This window comes from Camelina sativa, chromosome 5 (genome assembly GCF_030686135.1).
Source record: "Camelina sativa cultivar CO46 ecotype springtype chromosome 5, ASM3068613v1".
NCBI classification, from domain to species: domain Eukaryota; kingdom Viridiplantae; phylum Streptophyta; class Magnoliopsida; order Brassicales; family Brassicaceae; genus Camelina; species Camelina sativa.
This window is the reverse complement of record NC_141884.1, coordinates 14,409,910-14,428,442: the sequence shown is the minus strand read 5'-3', so window position 1 is coordinate 14,428,442 and position 18,533 is coordinate 14,409,910. Positions and strand designations below refer to the sequence as shown.

At 34.9% G+C, this 18,533-nt stretch overlaps 2 protein-coding genes across 2 annotated transcripts; both read left to right on the top strand.

Annotated features, from left to right (window-relative positions):
* The first annotated feature begins 1,461 nt into the window (after positions 1-1,461).
* Positions 1,462-7,910, top strand: LOC104786844 (V-type proton ATPase subunit a1). The gene is made up of 18 exons (XM_087450078.1): positions 1,462-1,889; positions 2,255-2,299; positions 2,949-3,071; positions 3,212-3,319; positions 3,545-3,658; positions 3,744-3,917; positions 4,029-4,166; positions 4,444-4,551; positions 4,678-4,785; positions 4,869-5,017; positions 5,331-5,484; positions 5,903-6,063; positions 6,170-6,376; positions 6,473-6,656; positions 6,762-6,845; positions 6,928-7,127; positions 7,230-7,289; positions 7,371-7,910. Exons 1-18 carry the CDS (start codon positions 1,746-1,748, stop codon positions 7,573-7,575), a joined length of 2,466 nt encoding a protein of 821 aa, XP_087306204.1. The 5' UTR covers positions 1,462-1,745; the 3' UTR covers positions 7,576-7,910.
* Positions 7,911-8,891: 981 nt separating this feature from the next.
* Positions 8,892-14,777, top strand: LOC104786845 (uncharacterized). Its single transcript, XM_010512300.3, has 13 exons — positions 8,892-9,232; positions 9,579-9,678; positions 10,208-10,335; positions 10,423-10,573; positions 10,672-10,781; positions 10,966-11,049; positions 11,137-11,185; positions 11,282-11,373; positions 11,659-11,791; positions 11,941-12,020; positions 12,101-13,488; positions 13,884-13,997; positions 14,094-14,777. Exons 2-13 carry the CDS (start codon positions 9,586-9,588, stop codon positions 14,546-14,548), a joined length of 2,877 nt encoding a protein of 958 aa, XP_010510602.2. The 5' UTR covers positions 8,892-9,232; positions 9,579-9,585; the 3' UTR covers positions 14,549-14,777.
* The last annotated feature ends 3,756 nt before the right edge of the window (positions 14,778-18,533 follow it).

The window sequence follows — 18,533 nt, the reverse complement described above, 5'->3', positions numbered from 1 at the left end:
TGGCTTGACTTGTGATTCCTTGATTGCATCTCAATTGTTAGTAAAGTTTCTCAATTGGATTGACACCTTAAGTATTACAACTGCATAAGGTTAATTGAACCTGCTAGGACATACAAAAATCCTAGTATCAAGAGAACGACTTCAGCACTTTCTTTAAGTCCCCCATTGGAGTGCAGACAAGGTCAATGAGTAGCAAAATCAAAGTTCGTAAGAATAAATTACAGACGCAAATACTCCAGTTTTAAGAAGAGAAACGAAATTGTCAAGCGATACTTTGGAAATTAATCAAAATTGAAAAGAAAACAAATATTCTACTTACACGATTTTTTTTGGAATGTCAGAGATCTGAACTCGAAAAAAAATAATTATTTCAGTTTTTCTTACTGTAACATTATATATTTACCTTAACTCACAATTAATCTAATAGGTCTTAAACATATTAAATTTCATTTGATCTAAACTATATAGTGACAAATATTTAGAAATTTGATGTTTTATATTTTGTATTCAAAATAAGACAGATTGCAAAAAAAATGAAAGTTTTACAAACAATATATATATATATATATATATATATATATATATATATTTAGTCTTATCAAACAATATAAAAATATATATTGTGAAACAAAATATAAAAAAATATATATTGTTTTGTAAAAGATATATTTTTGTAAAATACAATCAAAGTTTTGCAAATAAATATAGTTAGTCTTATCAAACAATATAAAAAAAAATATAGAAGAAGGATTCTGAATACAACAATGTGTAAAATAGCACCATAACATCTATAATTCTTCCAAAACTACAAAATAAAAATGAGGATTTAACTAAACTAACTTTTTGATAATGTTGTATTTTGTTGACAAAAAAAACTATTTAATAATGTTGTAAAAAAAAAACTATTTGATAATTTTAGAACAAAAAGAAAAGCAAAACTAATTGCCCCGTGGTACACTACGGCTAGATCCTAGTTCAATAGTAATAATAAAAATAATAGTTACAGCTTTAAAAGTTGTTCCTAAACAATCAGATTTTAACAGTTAAAGTTTCTATAGTCAAAACATCTACAGCCAAATTCTTTGTAGCTAAAATTTGAAAGCCAAAGTTTCTACAGCCACAAGTAACAGTTCTTACCAATCAGGGCCCTAGTTTTCAAGAATGATGAAATTAAAATAACATGATTTTAGTTACACTTCAAACTTATATACGCACATATTGATCTAATAAAGTTTGCGGTAATAGTTTGATAATTTCTATTAAACTAAATTAAATTAATTACTCATTTGTAATAAGCTAAAGTAAAAATAATTTTAAAGAAAAATGTATTACACTAAGAATAAATTAATATAAATTAGAAAAATATTAGTGCAATTTTTTTTTTATCTAGTGTTAGTAATAACTGTTGTCAAAAAAAAAAAAGTGTTAGTAATAACTGTTTATGATTATTTTTGCTACATTGATTTTGTGTTTAATTGTATTAACCGAACGAAAAAATAAAAATTTCCACTAGTCTTTAACCCGAAGAAAAGTGTATTTTTTATTTGTTATTGGAGAAAGCCAAATCCTCGTTTTCTCATGGCAGTTGTCGACGGGAACAAAAACTGAACTCCGCTTCTAAGATCTTCGACGGAGAAACTTCAGATCTGATCGGAGATCGATTTCAAATTTCTCCATTCTAATTTTCTGTTTCTCGAGAGAGTGAAGCGAGAGAGCACAACAAGGAAGAAGAAGAAGAAGGAAACATGGAGGAGTTCTTAGATAAGTTGCCGCAGATGGATCTGATGCGTTCGGAGAAGATGACGCTTGTTCAGCTTATCATCCCTGTTGAGTCCGCTCACCGCTCCATCACTTATCTCGGCGAACTCGGACTCTTGCAGTTTCGCGACGTGAGTGTGTTTTTAAAACCCAGATCCGTCTTCTTCTCTTTACGAATCGATCGAATCTGTTGCTTTTTGTGCTCGTAAATTCTCGGTTTAGGTTGATTAGAATTTAGTGAGGAGTGAGATGTTTGATCTCACAATGTTGATCCGTCTCTATTGATGCTGATGCGTTACTTCCACCGCTAGTGGACATGCTAGTGATGATCTTTTGAAACTGTTGAATGTTTTATGTGGAACTGGGATGAAATTGGTTGGATTTAGGATTAACGGATCTCCCATTGGTGTTGGAAATTGCTATTTCCTCCCCCAAGTTTTAGATTAGCTTGTAAATTCGAAGAATCTGACACTCTGTATCTTTGTTTTCTTAACAGCTAAATGCTGATAAAAGTCCCTTTCAGCGGACATTTGCTAATCAGGTATCAACTCAACGTTCTATGTAACTCTACTACATTCGAGCACTGTTGTATGGGATTCAATACATATTATTTTCTTCTTTATTCATATTGTGGGACTGGTGGGAAATTTTGGCTAGATTTAGTTGTTTTTCAGTGTGTATATATATATATATATATATATATATATATGGGTCAGTAAAAACTTTGTAGAGACATGGTGATTCTTGTTTGAGGATTTCGTCGTGAAGAATTTATCTCCATCTGAGTGTCACCAGTAATTTTGTTTCAAAAGTTCCTAAGAGATTTGTTCCTGTACTTTTGAAGTATAATTCGTAGACGTATCTTGTTGTTTGTATTACATCAACTCCCTCACAGGTAGTCTGTTGATGTAATGCTCCATCGTCAAAATATTTGTTCCTTAGTCATATGTTTTCCTTCCATATAGTCTGTACAGTTTGGTTTGAAAGTCCTAGGAGCTTGATATAGCTATTTATATGGGCTATGCATTACTTGATTACTGGCCTGAAATATATTTTTCGTGATACAAATTTATCATGACGATACAAAATCCTATAAACCACATTTATTATCGATATCAAGTGATATGTATTGAAAAATCCTCAGGCACAGAACTTCTTTGCTTATGCAAATTCTTGGGGACTTTTAACAGGTAAAACGGTGTGGTGAGATGTCTAGGAAGCTGCGGTTTTTTAAAGATCAAATTGATAAAGCTGGGCTAAGATGTTCACCACGCCATGAAATAGAACCGGATATTGAACTTGGTGATTTAGAGGTCAGAATTCAAATTTTCAATTCTGTTTTGGTTGATTTGTCTTTTTGATCTATTGTAATGCCTCTTTTACCGTGGGATGAGACTTGCTCTTTTATGACACTTATACTTTTCTTTGTATCTTCAATTGCTTTCTCCTGCAGAGACAACTTGCTGATCACGAGCATGAGGTACTGGAAATGAATTCGAACAGTGAAAAGCTTCGGCAGACATATAACGAACTCCTAGAATTCAAGATAGTTCTTCAAAAGGTAGGGAATTTGCCTTTCATTCTCAGAATTTTAAATGCAGTAACTGGGAAATGTTTCGTTTTTCTGGTTTTCTCCTCCAAACTACCTGAAATTTTCTTTATTAGTTGACAAGGTTAGCACAGTAGCCGTTGTTTGGTTTTCTTTTTAACTTTTACTTGCTAAGACGTACGCTCATCGTCCTCTGTTTATGCTTGATACATTGCTTTTTTTCTTACTCCTTTTCAGGCAAGTGGTTTCCTGGTCTCAAGTAATGCACATGCAATTGGAGAGGAAACAGAACTACATGAAAGCACCTACTCAAATAACGGTTTTATTGAGACTGCCTCTTTGCTTGAGCAGGTGATTGCATGTTAAAGTTTTCATGTTTCTGTTGTTACCTGGAATCTCATTATTTTTACTAAGATAACAGTTATCTTATTTGCAGGAAATGAATCCTGGACCCTCTAGTCAATCAGGATTGAGATTTATTAGTGGAATCATTAACAAAGACAAACTTCTTAGATTTGAAAGAATGTTATTTCGTGCAACAAGAGGCAATATGCTTTTCAACCAAACACCCTCTGATGAGGAGATCATGGATCCTTCAACATCAGAAATGGTAATATTGATCTCTAAATATTTAAACAGCATAATTTCTTATCTCCATGATAATCATATACTGTTTCAGTGACATGCGTATTTACTAATTGGTTTTGTTTTGTGCTCGTAGGTGGAGAAAATTGTATTTGTGGTATTCTTTTCTGGGGAACAAGCAAGGACGAAAATATTGAAAATATGTGAAGCATTTGGTGCAAATTGCTATCCTGTCCCTGAGGATACGACAAAGCAAAGGCAGCTTACAAGAGAAGTAAGTTAGATATCAAAAACTTGTTCCTTATTCAGAGAGAGTTACTTCAAGATAGTTCTATGCACTTTTTGTAGAACGATTCTTGTGAGTTGGTTTCATCTTGTTCATATGTTTTGTTGCTGATTTCTGTATCCAATCATATGCGACTGTTAGTTTCTCTGTCACCCTATGTTATCTCTAGAATACCAATGTCTTATCCTGATCAGTAGTGCCTGTGACTATTAGTTCGAGCATCACACTATGTTGTTCCTAAAATATCAATGTATCTGGTGCATAGGTTTTATCCCGACTCTCGGATTTGGAAGCCACACTAGATGCTGGAACTCGCCATCGGAATAGTGCCCTTAATTCTGTTGGTTATAGCTTGACTAATTGGATGACGACGGTAAACATTAACATCTACAATTAGTTTTTTTTCTCGTCTGAATTATAAATTTGATTAAGTATATGGATGATTGTATGGTCCATACAGTATGGCACATCCTGATTTTAGCTGCCGTTTTACTGCTAGGTTCGGAGAGAAAAAGCTGTTTATGATACGCTGAATATGCTAAATTTTGATGTAACCAAGAAATGCCTTGTCGGTGAAGGTTGGTGCCCCACATTTGCTAAGACCCAGGTATGCTACAACGTTTTTTATCCCTTTTACATACTTGACTATCATTTCCTTGCAAGTGTAATTCATCAACAACTTATGTGCAGATTCATGAGGTCCTGCAGCGAGCCACTTTTGACAGCAATTCACAGGTGGGCGTTATATTTCATGTAATGCAAGCAGTAGAATCACCTCCTACCTATTTCAGAACGAACAAACTTACAAATGCATTCCAGGAGATTATTGATGCTTACGGGTTAGTTCCACTTTTGACCGTTACCTGGTACTATTGTAATGTTCCATGAGAATGGAAAAAATTCATCATTTAGAATCAAGTGTTTGGTCCCGTGCTTCCCTCATGATACACACATGATTTTAGAATATCTGGCCACTTTCTAACAAAGCTGAACTTTCTTCATTCTGTATCTTCTTAATCAACTTATTTGTTTGATTGCATATGCCGTTTTGTTTATGCTGATCACCATCCGATTTATATTTGACTTGATGCTTACTTGACAGTGTTGCTGATCACCATTCGATTTATATTTGTCTTAATGCTGACTTGACAGTGTTGCGAGATATCAAGAGGCAAACCCTGCAGTTTATTCAGTTGTCACATATCCCTTTTTGTTTGCTGTTATGTTTGGGGATTGGGGTCATGGTCTATGCTTGCTGCTAGGAGCGTTGTATCTTCTTGCTCGTGAAAGAAAGTTGAGTACGCAGGTACGGATGTCACCTAATTTTTGTTGTATTAGTTTGGCACCCTATCAGTGACGATATTGGCTTTGAGCATGAGATGTTTACTCCTCAAATTTAATTAAACATCCATTACGATAGAGTTTTGTTTTCTTTCTTGAGTAGCTCATATATAATTTGTACCTGGTTTTGAAGTGAACTGCAGCTTCTGCATTTTTGTGTTCTCAGCTTGTGATGCAATTTTCTGTGCTCTTGGAGGATTTTTGTTTTCCAAATGAGAGATGGTGAATTTCAATGATCTAGAGTTGCTATAGAATATACGGCAAATTGCACTAAGTTTACCGTTTTACACTAGGAATAAAAGAACTGATGTAGTGTGAATGTCATTGGCCTTGTGTAAAATTCCAATCTACGTGGTATGATGTTGTGTGTCTATCTTTACCAGAAACTTGGAAGCTTTATGGAGATGCTTTTTGGAGGCCGCTATGTAATCTTACTGATGTCACTGTTTTCAATATATTGTGGGCTTATCTACAATGAGTTCTTCTCAGTACCTTTCCACATCTTTGGTGGCTCAGCTTACAAATGCAGAGATACTACTTGTAGGTATGTACTATGTTTGAATCTCTGATGTCTTTAGTAAGGAGTCATGTCGTTTTCTATATTATTATTATTCTATTCGTTGCTGATATGCTTCTTGCTTTTTATCCAGCGATGCTTACACGGTTGGTTTGGTTAAGTACCGTGATCCATACCCTTTTGGCGTAGATCCTAGTTGGTATGGAAGTCGCTCCGAACTGCCTTACCTAAACTCTCTTAAGATGAAGATGTCTATTCTGCTGGGAATTGCACAGATGAATCTGGGACTGATATTAAGTTTCTTCAATGCCCGCTTCTTTGGCTCTTCATTGGACATAAGGTTTGTCTTCCTTTGTTACTTTATCTTTCGAACCTTCTTTATACTTTCCTGTACTAAAACCACCGGGACGGTTATTTCTTTGTGATATGTCATCAGGTATCAGTTTATACCTCAGATGATATTTCTTAACAGCCTATTCGGGTACCTTTCACTGCTCATCATCATCAAGTGGTGCACGGGATCTCAAGCAGACTTGTATCATGTAATGATCTACATGTTTCTGAGTCCCACTGAAGAACTTGGAGAAAATGAGTTGTTTTGGGGCCAGCGTCCACTGCAGGCATAGTTTTTCCTCCATAAAATTTCTAATATCCAGTGCTACATTGGTTCTTTATTCCATCCTTGCTCATCTTGACACTCACACAAGATATACTATATTCTGCAGATTCTGTTATTGCTTTCGGCATTCATCGCGGTCCCATGGATGCTTTTTCCAAAACCCTTTGCCCTCAGGAAAATTCACATGGAGGTAATGCTATCACTGCATCTGTTTTATTTACTAATCAATTTTGGCTCTGGGCTTATCAAAGGGATGAAATTCTTGATTCCAGAGGTTTCAAGGTCGAACTTACGGGGTTCTTGGTTCTTCTGAGGTGGATCTTGATGTAGAACCAGACTCCGCTAGAGGAGGCCATCACGAAGAAGAGTTTAACTTCAGCGAGATTTTTGTACATCAATTGATTCACTCCATAGAATTTGTTCTAGGTTCAGTTTCTAACACAGCATCTTACCTTCGTCTTTGGGCTCTTAGGTAAAATTACCAACGTTTCCGCTTTCTTTCAAAAGGTTCAGTTAATCCTTCCTACCTGTTTTTAAAAAGGTCTTGATTAAAAACTTTAATTTGGCCTTACAGTTTGGCTCATTCGGAATTGTCGACAGTCTTCTATGAGAAAGTTCTTCTTCTTGCCTGGGGGTGAGCAGTAGTGTTAAGTTACATGGTTAAACGTAATATGTCACTGTCATTGATACATTTTTTTTTTGCTCTTGCAAACAGGTATGACAACATATTGATCCGGTTAATCGGAGTAGCGGTATTTGCGTTTGCAACAGCGTTTATACTTCTGATGATGGAAACACTAAGTGCATTTCTCCATGCTCTGCGTCTTCACTGGGTTGAATTCATGGGGAAGTTCTTCCATGGAGATGGTTACAAGTTCAAGCCTTTCTCTTTCGCTTTAATCTCAGATGACGATGAATAAAACCGTAAAGTCCTCAGCCATTTGTACATCCCACTTTCCCAAAATCTTCCCCAAAAAATATATATATAGAAGAAAAATTGGCTTTTTCCAAAACCCCAAAACTCATTATACGGTAACTCTTCTGCTTCATCTTTTTCTTTTTTTTTTTGAAACTTTTTAACCGAATCCTTGAAATTGGTATATGTTATGCCGTAGTAGTTAATGTCAGAAGTGGACAAGTTAGATCACTTTTCGAGTATTTTTTTTTTCTTATTTCTTTTTGATATATATATATACATACATCCCTGTCATGGAATTTTTGAAGGTTTGAGATATAAATGAAATTTATGGAACCATATGTAGGCAATCATTTTTTACCCTTAAATTAAAACATATGTATAATGATGAGTAATGTGCATATCTCTCGGGCCTCGGCTTGCCATGAATGTGCTTCTCTTAATGAAAAAATGGATGATTTCAATTAACCGAGGATGGATAGTGGGAGTTTGCTACGAATAATAATAAGTCAAGTTATTAAATCGGAAATTGGTGTAAAATTTTCTTTTGTATGAACAATTAGCAAATCAGAACATTATCAGATAATTAATGCTGCTTATTGATGAATGAAACAATGTTAGTTTGACAGCAAGCCTTTGGCGCAATGTAACTTCCGGGCTTCCAAAAAAAAGGATGAGAAGTGGCAGAAGAATAGTTGTAACATCAAACCTTTAGTTGATTTTTAAAAAATGGATAAGTAAATCTCTTAAATCTTATTGTTGAGTTTAGATAGGATCAAGTCGAATAAATAAACTTCAAAATCTAAAATTTAAATTGTTTAGAAAATGATTGGTTTTAACTGATATGAATTTATCGCCGTAACAAGTACCAAACTCACCCATGTCACAAACAGGTCCAAGTCGTGGAGACACAACTCTCTACACAAAGTGTTTCAGTTAAATCCGGACTTGGTGTTTGTGTTTTAAACTACAAAAAAAAAAAACCCAAAAACATTTCATAGACCGGACTAAACCGGCCTTAGTGTTTGTGTTTAAAAAAACTATAAACCAAAAACAATTACTAAACCGGACTAACTGTTTTAACTTTTAACCACGACCCAAATTGATATTTTATCCAGTCAAAATTAATAAACCAAATATATTTGAAACAATTTAAAAAAAAAAAAAAATTAGAAAACCTAGAAATGTGACATGTTAATGCACTTTCAATTCAACATGAAAAATAACTTGCCGTCAATGAAAAAAAACATTGAACTTGAATAAGATAAATTAGGTATAATAATAAAAATAATGATATTATAAAGAGAGAAGAGTATCATTAATTGACAAAATTGAAATTTGACAACCTTTGAAAAAGAAAAAAAAAAACACCAGCCATTGGCGAACAAAGGTTTAGCCACACACACACACACACAGAGAAGAGTTTTTTTTTAAACCAGTTTTTATTTTTTTTTTCCCGTCTCTTCCTCAAAATCTTCGATTCTCCTCTCTCTCTCAATCTCTTCTTCTCCTTCCTCTAACAATACCGTCGCTTACTCTCTCTCTCTCTCTCTATCTCTCTCTCTCTCTCTCTCTCTCTTATCTCACCACCGAATTCTCCAATTCGCGTTTCCTCAAACCCTAACGTACGAATTAGGGTTTTTGTTTCGTTGATTCCAAAGGTACGGACTCACAATTTCCTCCACCAAATTCTCAGTTTTTTTTTTTTATCTTCTCTAAGAGAGTCTCTCGTCGGAATTTGGAGTGGTTAAGGTTTTACATTGCTTGATAATAATGTTTTCAAGGTTTCTGAGAGTTGGAACCAAAAAAAAACAAAAAAATTGTTCCTTTTTTTTTTGTGTTTTGTCTTTTGGTCTAGGGATTTTGTTTTCAGACTATTTTGCTTATGGACTTAAGAAGGGTCTATAGTTGCTTTAGTTTTCTCTTCTTTTTTTAATTAATTGGCAAATTGTGGATTTTTTTTTTATGTTCTGATTCTAATAATTGTTTATTAAAAAATTTAATTAGGTAAAGGATGAATGAGAAAGGAGAAAAGACTTGTCCTCTCTGTGCTGAGGAGATGGACTTGACTGATCAACATCTTAAACCTTGCAAATGTGGCTATCAGGTTAGATAACAACCTTCCCCTTCCCTTCATATGTGGCTTGGCTTACCACCAGACTTTGTTCTCTTTGTCACTGTTTGAGCAGAATGTGTTTTTGTGTTCTTGGTGTATTAGTCTGAAAATCATTGGCAGTTGATATGTTTATTTGAGGGTGTTAATTTCAATGCAATTTGCTATGAACAGTTTGTTTCTTTTTGGAATATTGTTTTGAGTTTAAGCACCAAATAGTCATGAAAAGAATCTGAGCTTCTGTTTAACTCTTTATGGCGTATATATTGTTTACACATGCCTCTGTGGAACTGTCATCTGTTGGAAAGGACCATGATTTGTTTTCTTTTAACTGTTTCATCTTGGTTGACCTACATTGGTATCTTGAGAATGCACCCTTTGTTATTATCGATGTTTAAGACTGACATTACTCATTCTTATCTTGTTTACCTGTTCGTTTATGTTTGATTCATTTATTGTGCCACTGTGGTGATATATAAGCTGTCACCTTTTTTTAATGTAAATACCATTGTGCTTTGTGCAGATATGTGTTTGGTGTTGGCATCATATTATAGAGATGGCTGAGAAAGATAAGACAGAGGGTCGCTGCCCTGCATGTCGTACCCCTTATGATAAGGAAAAGATTGTTGGGATGACAGTCAACTGTGAAAGGTATTTCTGAAGCTGAAAGCAAGCCTTTTATTTTTGTTTCTGTTAAACTTGTAAAAAACTTTTCCTCCTTTTCTGATAATTCACCAGGTTGGTTGCTGAACTTAACAATGACCGGAAAAAGTCACAGAAGGTGAAGTCTAAACCTTCAGAGGGAAAGAAAGATCTAACTGGTGTGAGAGTCATCCAGAGAAATCTGGTTTACGTTATGAGCTTGCCTTTTGATCTGGCAGATGAAGATGTAATTTTAAACAGCTTAACTTATCTCCTTCGCACTCACATTTACTTTGAAAAGAATTCACCGTTTTCTTCTCATTAATCTGGTTTTTATGTACGCAGCTTTTTCAGCGAAGAGAATACTTTGGTCAATATGGAAAAGTCGTTAAAGTAGCAATGTCTCGGACTGCAGCTGGGGCTGTCCAACAATTTCCGAACAATAGTTGCAGTGTGTATGTATCCGTATTTCCTTACATATTCTGATAATGGTATCTAGGATGAACTAAATATTTTTGATTCCATATAGCTAAGCAGAACCTCCTTTCTTTTTGTGGTCTGTTAGACAGATTTGCTTTAACAAACTTCATTGTACTAACATCATCATTTCTTTTTGGCTCCAAAACTGAAATTTCCCAGATATATTACTTACTCCAAAGAGGAGGAAGCAATTCGATGTATCCGATCAGTACATGGATTTATATTGGATGGTAGAAATTTGAAGTATGTGATGTTTCCTTTATTTCAAAATTAGTTATGTAGGTTATGGATTCTGTGGTTCAACTTCTCATATTTTTTGGATGTCACTAGGGCATGTTTTGGGACCATGAAGTATTGTCATGCGTGGTTGAGAAACATGGTAATCAGAGATTTTCTTTCATTCGCTCATTAGTTCCCTTTAAATACTTAAATACAAATCCAGTTGTGTTTCATGGATGCCTTTTTGTTTCTGCAGCCTTGCACCAATGCCGAATGCCTTTATTTGCATGAGTTTGGTGCCCAAGAGGATAGTTTCACAAAAGATGAGACCATATCAGTGCACATGAGGTAAATTAACGTTAATTATCTTGATTATGCTTTGCCTTCTCAGTTAAATGAAATAGATTGTGTTTATTTCTTTCGGTAATGCTGGTAGTGGGCTCTGTTGGTTAAGTATAATTTAATTGACCTTAATACATATTTGTAGATGCAGATGTGAACTTGTTCACTAGCTGGTTTTCTTTTAACTTTCATCTGTTATGAGGCTTGGAAGAGATATGATATTGCATCAGTTCTTTCTTCTGCTCTATATGTTGTGCTTCGTTGGTTCTGATTCTCTTGCTGTTTCAATAGGAGAATGGTTCAAGAAATTACTGGTTGGAGGGATAATTATATGCGGCGCTCAGGGAGCATGTTACCTCCACCAGTTGATGAGTATGTTGATAATGAGTCTAGCACAAGAAAAATTCCAAAAGTTGTTTTGAATGTAAGTTGCCCGCTCTTCCTGAAGCCTCTTGAAATTGTTTCTGCTCAGTATATTCATATGCTGTTATACTATATGAGAATTAGATGTGTTTATGTATGATATATTCTGCTTTTGGTTTCTTTCTTTTTTCTCCCTTTTTTCCTATGCAGAATGCACATACTGTCGCTAAAAGTTCTCCTCCAAATGACAGCAACAGTCAGTCTGTTACCCTTCCCGCCGGAGCCTTGTGGTACACTTAATTCTTATGATAGTTTTTTTTTTTCAATTGGTGTACCTGCTTTGTCTGAGAAACTTCTAACGGTTTTTCAGGGGAATGCATTCTTCAAGCCAGTCTTCAGTACCGAGTACACCATCTTCTAGGGAACCCTTAAGAGAGAAATCTGCTACAGTTTCATCTGCAGTTGCAACAAATCCCACACAGATGTCTTCATCTCACAGTGATGAATTAAAGAAGCCAGCATTAGAGGATAATCGTACTGAACATGGAAATGCTTTGAAACCTCAAAACCTATTGGATGGTCAAAATGATTTTCCTGAGCTTTCCTTGTCTAATAGGACCCAGATCACTAATAGTAGGGAAGTAGTCTCTGCCAGTGTGGATAAAAGTAGAGCTATTAGTGAGCCGTCGGATTGCGCAGACTTTCCAGAACATACTTCTCAGCCTTGTAAATCCATGGTGTCTAATGGACACAAAATGACTAACAGAAGAATACAGAGTGTATGCAGCGATGCTGTGTCAGTGGCTGCAAATAGTGTTATAACACCAAGATCTGACAGTTCTCATTTCAATCATGCTTCTGTAAATTCGTCTCATACAGAAATGTCCCAAGACCATCTACAGCGTTGTGTCAATGAGCCTAGAGAAGTTCAGCCATTACGGAAGTCTGGTAGAACTGACACAAATGAGGTTGTTGTCTTGAGAGCAGAAGTTAATGCAGGTACTGCTTTGACGTCTCAGTTGGTAACAGACCGGTATCCTGAAGCTGAGGATGATATATCATTGTTCAATAGACAAAGACTCAAGGATCCAGAAGTTCAGCCCAATGGTTTACTACGCACGTTAAATTGTATGCAGCCTTGTTCATCCCAGTATAAGGCTGAGCATGATGAAACCAAGACTGTGTGTGGATCCTCCTATTCTGAAAGCAGAGGAAGTAGTGTAGCACCCATCTCACATGGATATACCGAGATGCCACTTAGTAAGCCCAATCATTTGAACGGCAGTCTTGACCATTCTATTATGTTTCCTGACAAAGCAAGGGACACACAGCCAATTGGAAAGTGTTTCGTTGAGTCACAAGAAAACTCTAGGAATGAAATAGATGAAAGAATAATTGCAGATATAATGTCTTTAGATCTTGATGAATACTTAACTTCACCTCATAACTTTGCAAAGCTATATGGGGAAAGTGACGAAGAGGCCAGATCTCTTAAGCTAGCCAGTTCCAGTAAAGTTGAGGATTGCCAATCCCGGTTTTCTTTTGCAAGGCAAGAGAATTCAAAGGATCAAGCTTTTGCTTCTTATAACTCCTTCAACCAGATCTCACCTGGCAGTGACTTATACCAGAATTCTTCAGAACGGCAGAGTGCCAATATGGGTATGTTTGGGACGTATAATGGTCTTTCATCCGGTTATCCCAAGGGAATAGATTATGTCACACAAAGGTCCACTCTGCCCTCATCCTATAACCCTACTTGTGAGTGTTAATTTCTCATCCTTTTAACCATTAGCTTCTAGCCTTCTATGTTGTTATTTTATATTCTTATCTCATGTTTACTTATCCTGCAACAAACTGGTTATTTCTAGTTAAATTTGGATTTAAACACTGTGTATGCCTGATCAATATATATTTTTGTGACATCATGTGCTAGTTCAAGCGTATCAGTATGTTAGGTGTTGAAAATGAATAAATTGCTCTTGTGTTTGGCATGTCTCACTGTTTTGAGTAATATGTTTCTTGGTTACGGAAATATTATGCTTCCCGGATATTGTCTTTGGCACGTCTTACAAGCATGTCCGCCAGAGTGCCTACAAATTATTGGGATTGATGCATTTGTGTAATCTTAATCAATCCTTTGTTTTGTCTTGTAGCTGTTCCAAGAAGTCCGGTATCAGCACCACCTGGATTTTCAGTTCTAAGTCGGCCTCCTCCTCCAGGCTTCTCCTCAAATGGGAGAGAACATCAGATTTTTGATGGTATTTCAGGTAATTTATAGTTCTATAAAGTTGATTGGGTTCTTATGGATGTATCACATATGTTGCTGCTAGATAAATTGAAAAATTTGTTCTTGTTATTTGTAGGAAATCATCGGTTTGCTGATTCAGCATCACTAGGTAATCCATATCAGCATTCACTACCAATTGAAGATGTTCAATTTATGGATCCTGCTATTATGGCCGTTGGTCAAGGCTTTGAGAACGGAAGCCTAGATTACAGACCAAACTTTCAAGGAAACGCAAACATGTTTGGAAACGCGGCAAAGCTCCAACAACACCAACAAGCGGTAATGCAGAGTCCTTTATCTACACATCAAAACTGTCGATTCACTGATTCACTGGGGATGGCCGCAAGGATTATAGATCAATCTCAAGGCAATAACATACTGTCTAGAAACCTGGCCTTGCCTAATCTTAATGGTCACTGGGATGGGTTGATGATGAGTAATGAGATCCAAACTCGAAACAGACTCCAAAACGAGAAACTTGTTGGGTCAGCAAATTGGATCCCGGGTTACAATGGGACGTTCAGGATTTAAGCACCAGTTGTCAGAATCAGTGAGCTTCTTGGTCTGCCTTTGGTCTGTGACTGATAAACCATCATCAGTCTGGACCCTTAAATCCTCTTCTGGTTACTTAGAAAGGTGGTTGTAAAAAAGCTCTAGGAAGGTTTTTATTGGTTTATGAATTTTATAACATTTCCTTTTGGTTTTTAAAATGTCAAATATGGATTTTAGAAGGTTTCATAAGATTTATCTTTCTCTTAAATTTGCATATCAAAACCAAACTAATTGAATCACACCAAAATGCAACTAGTCTTAAAAAGAAATCATTAGTTGACTAATTAACATGGATCATGCCAAAACAGTTAAGATAAGCACTAATTAAATAACAGCTTTTGTGTTCTGACAAAACATATGATTAGTAAACAAAGTGAGATGGGTTGTTTCTTATCTTAGTATTCTATCACACCAACAAAATCCTATATTAGTTTAGTGCAAGATATTTTATAAATTTGCAAGAGACACCTCCTCTTTGATTCGATTACATAATAAATAACAATTTTGTTTTTAAGGATTGGACCCATTATGTTTTTTCACAATCGTCTCACGTTGTCTCGTTTTGTGCCAGTAAAAAAATACAATTGTTTATATTTAGGATTCTTCCGACAATGTAGGTCATCATTCGTATTTATTTTCCTTTTATGCATTTGTTGCCTTTGTTCCTCCTGCTGACTACCTTATATACCCTACGCAATTTCATACTAGTAAATGCTTAATAATAAATCTCCCATCGATGTATATTTAGTACCCGGTCTGCTCAGAAATTGGTCATTTACTCATCGTATTTAATTTGATAGAAACTATTCCTTATCTTCTTTTTTTTACTTGGCCCCAATTTGCTTGAGCGTAGAAAACGTTGTTATCTGGCTTTCAGATTTTGTCGTGTCCACACACACACAATTCACGCCCTTCTACAGTACTTTTAAGTGTGGTTTGGTTTGGATGGACTCTTACTATAGTACTTTTGTATTACCCTCATTTAGTCATTTAAGGTTTATGTGCTTTAACTGTAGTGCTACCATCCATTGGATTTGTTTTTATAATCCTGGTTGGAGACTTGGAGTACTAGGTTAAAAAAATCTCAATCCGTTTCAAATTATCGAGATATTAGTAAGATAAGATCCAAACATTTTTTAAGTTAAGTTTTGAAAAACTGTAAAATATATATAAAAAAAATTGGTATTACACGATTTGACTATATTTCTCTCCATTTCAAATTAGTTGTCCTTGAATGTTTTCCACACATATTTAAAAAATACTCCGTATTTAATTTTCCTGTTTATCATAATTAATGTATTTTCTATTTGATATCATCAATTAATATGTTAAAAGAAAATAAATAAAATTGAAAACCTTGTAAAAAACTGTATTAGAAACATTTTTTTTTTGTGTTCAAACGGTATTAGAAACATAAAACGACGAAATATACAACAAGAGGTCAAATCATTTTACACGATATTAAATTAAACCAATAAACTTTGGTTCATTCTTAATTGAGTTAGCCCAAATATAGCCGAACAAACACAACAGAGTAGTGATCTTCTTAAGAAATTTAGCGACAGACTAAATCCTTTTAATGTGAATGTGAGTATGTGACTCCACATGCACATCATAAGAACACAATTCTTTGTTCGATCAATGGTCAAGTGAAGATAGTGGTATTCCTGTTTTATTTCTAAAAGAAGGATAATAATAATATTGTTTAAAGAAACATGTGAGTTTTTAGATTGACTGATAAAGGCATAGGATACGAGTCATAGCCTCTCATAGGAAAGGACCATATTTGGAATAATAATTCAGTTTCTTAAGACATCACATCTTTTTTTTTCTTTTCTTTTTTTATAACCAAAGACATCACATCTTACTGAATGAATATCATTTTACATTACCCCGAACGGTAGATAGACTTAGAGATTTGATTTGACAGAACAGGAGAGATTGGGAATCTCTCTCTTATTTTGCTTTCAGCTTGACAATTTGGTATAACAACTATAACAACAAAATATCTTCAAATTTTTGTTGACTGATACAAATAGAGATATCCTTCAAAAAAAAAAATTATTTAGAACGTTTTGGTCAGGTTAGGTTTTAAATCTGGAATTTTATTCCACCTCTACTTAGAGTCTTCTTGCTGGTTTGAGATTAGTTTTTCCTCTAGATTTATTTTTGGTGTGAGCCAGTGGCGGAGCCAGAGTCAAAGTTTGAAAGGGTCAAAAGAATTTTTTTTTTAATAGGGTAAAAAATATAAACTTTAAGGGGTTAAAAATGAAATTTTTTTCTTTCTATGGAGTAAAAATGCTAATCTTTGGAGGATCAAAATGCAAATTTTGTTTTAATATGGTCAAAATGCAAAATTTATAAGGGTCAAGATTAAAGTTTTAAATTTAAAGGGATCAAATTACAAAATTTAGAGGAGTCATTTTGTTATTTATACCTAAAAGCATACTAATTTTTTTTTTTTAATGGGGTCAGGCTGACCACCCTCCAACCTTACTGCCTCTGCCCTTGGTGTGAGCCATTTGGATGGTAATTTGTTGCTGAGTCACCTACTAGCCTTCCTTCGAATTTCCTTTTGGAAGTCTTAGAGTTAGGTTTTAGTTGAAGCAGTGGATTCATTATCTATTTCTTCTCTTGCGAGGACGTCGTCAGTTTTAAGTCTGTAGGTGGCTGAAGCTGGTTCGACGAGTGTCCGCGTGTAAGAATAGCTGATCTTGCATGGTTTGTCTCCTGTCGTTTTTAAGGTTTTGGCCTTCTCCCTAGTGTTTTTAGCTCTCTCTAATCAGCTGGTGAGGTGTGCTGGAAGTTGTATTTGTGTCTCTGGTCGTGTTGGATTCCTGCTTTCCTCTCTGTCGATTTGCTCTCTGGTTGTCTTTGGTGTATGGTATTCCGTGCTTTCGACATTAACAGGGTTTTAAGGGAAGCTTGGTGGGAATCTCTCATGCCTTTGCTCAAATATAGAGCTTAGTTCCTTTTCTTCTCCTTGTATGATCGACTGTTTGTAATCCTTCTTTGCCTCTTGTGGCTATTGACTTTGGGGACATTCTTGTAGTCCGCCAGCATTTATTTTCCTTGTTTGGATCTTGTTTTCCTCTCTGTTGTAATCTACCTTGGTTTGTAACCAAGTTTATCAATGAAATTCTAGATGTTTTAAAAAAAAAGAACGTTTGGTCATGTTTTCTTCTCCTATTCTCTATATTACATTACATATGTTTGTAGCGGATAAAAAAGAATACTAAACTTTAATAGAATAATTAAAAACAATACAAAACAAAAAATAAAAAATGACACAAAAAGGAAAGTTAAAAATAATATTTTGATATAAATCGGTTATGATATTCCTTTTGGTTTACTGAAAAAAATGTCATTTTAAAACAAACAAAAAGTAGTGGTTAAAGTGATACAATTACCAATCAAAATCATTAATTTCCTTTGTTGTTTTTTTTGTCAACATTTTTTATGTGGTGTTTTCAACATTTTGCTTTACAATTGTTTTTTAAAATAAATCTTGTTCAATATAATAAAATAACTATAGAAAATATATAAAGCATTAAGCATCCAATCTATCCCAATCTATTCCAAAAGTTTTAACCACATCCCCCACATGTACACATGACTCCTCCAAACAGTCAAGTACTGTATTCCACACGTGACTATAAGAATAAGTTACTTATGTTATATTTGGCTCTATATCCGGAATACACACACAAATAGGAATGTAGTGTTTTTTGCCAAATCGTTTCGGGTTCCGAAGAGGCAGCCAAAATTGTCACATCCTTATATTATCCTATCACTATCTATCTCTCTTTACTGTTCTTTTCAACAGTGTTATTAAATTATATATGTCTATATCAAACCCCACATTAAACGACAAAATCCTCATCATCATATTTTTTAGTACAGTATACCTTTATTCGCAAATTGTACCTTCCAAGTTTCAAGAGTCCTCTTACTAAGAAACATA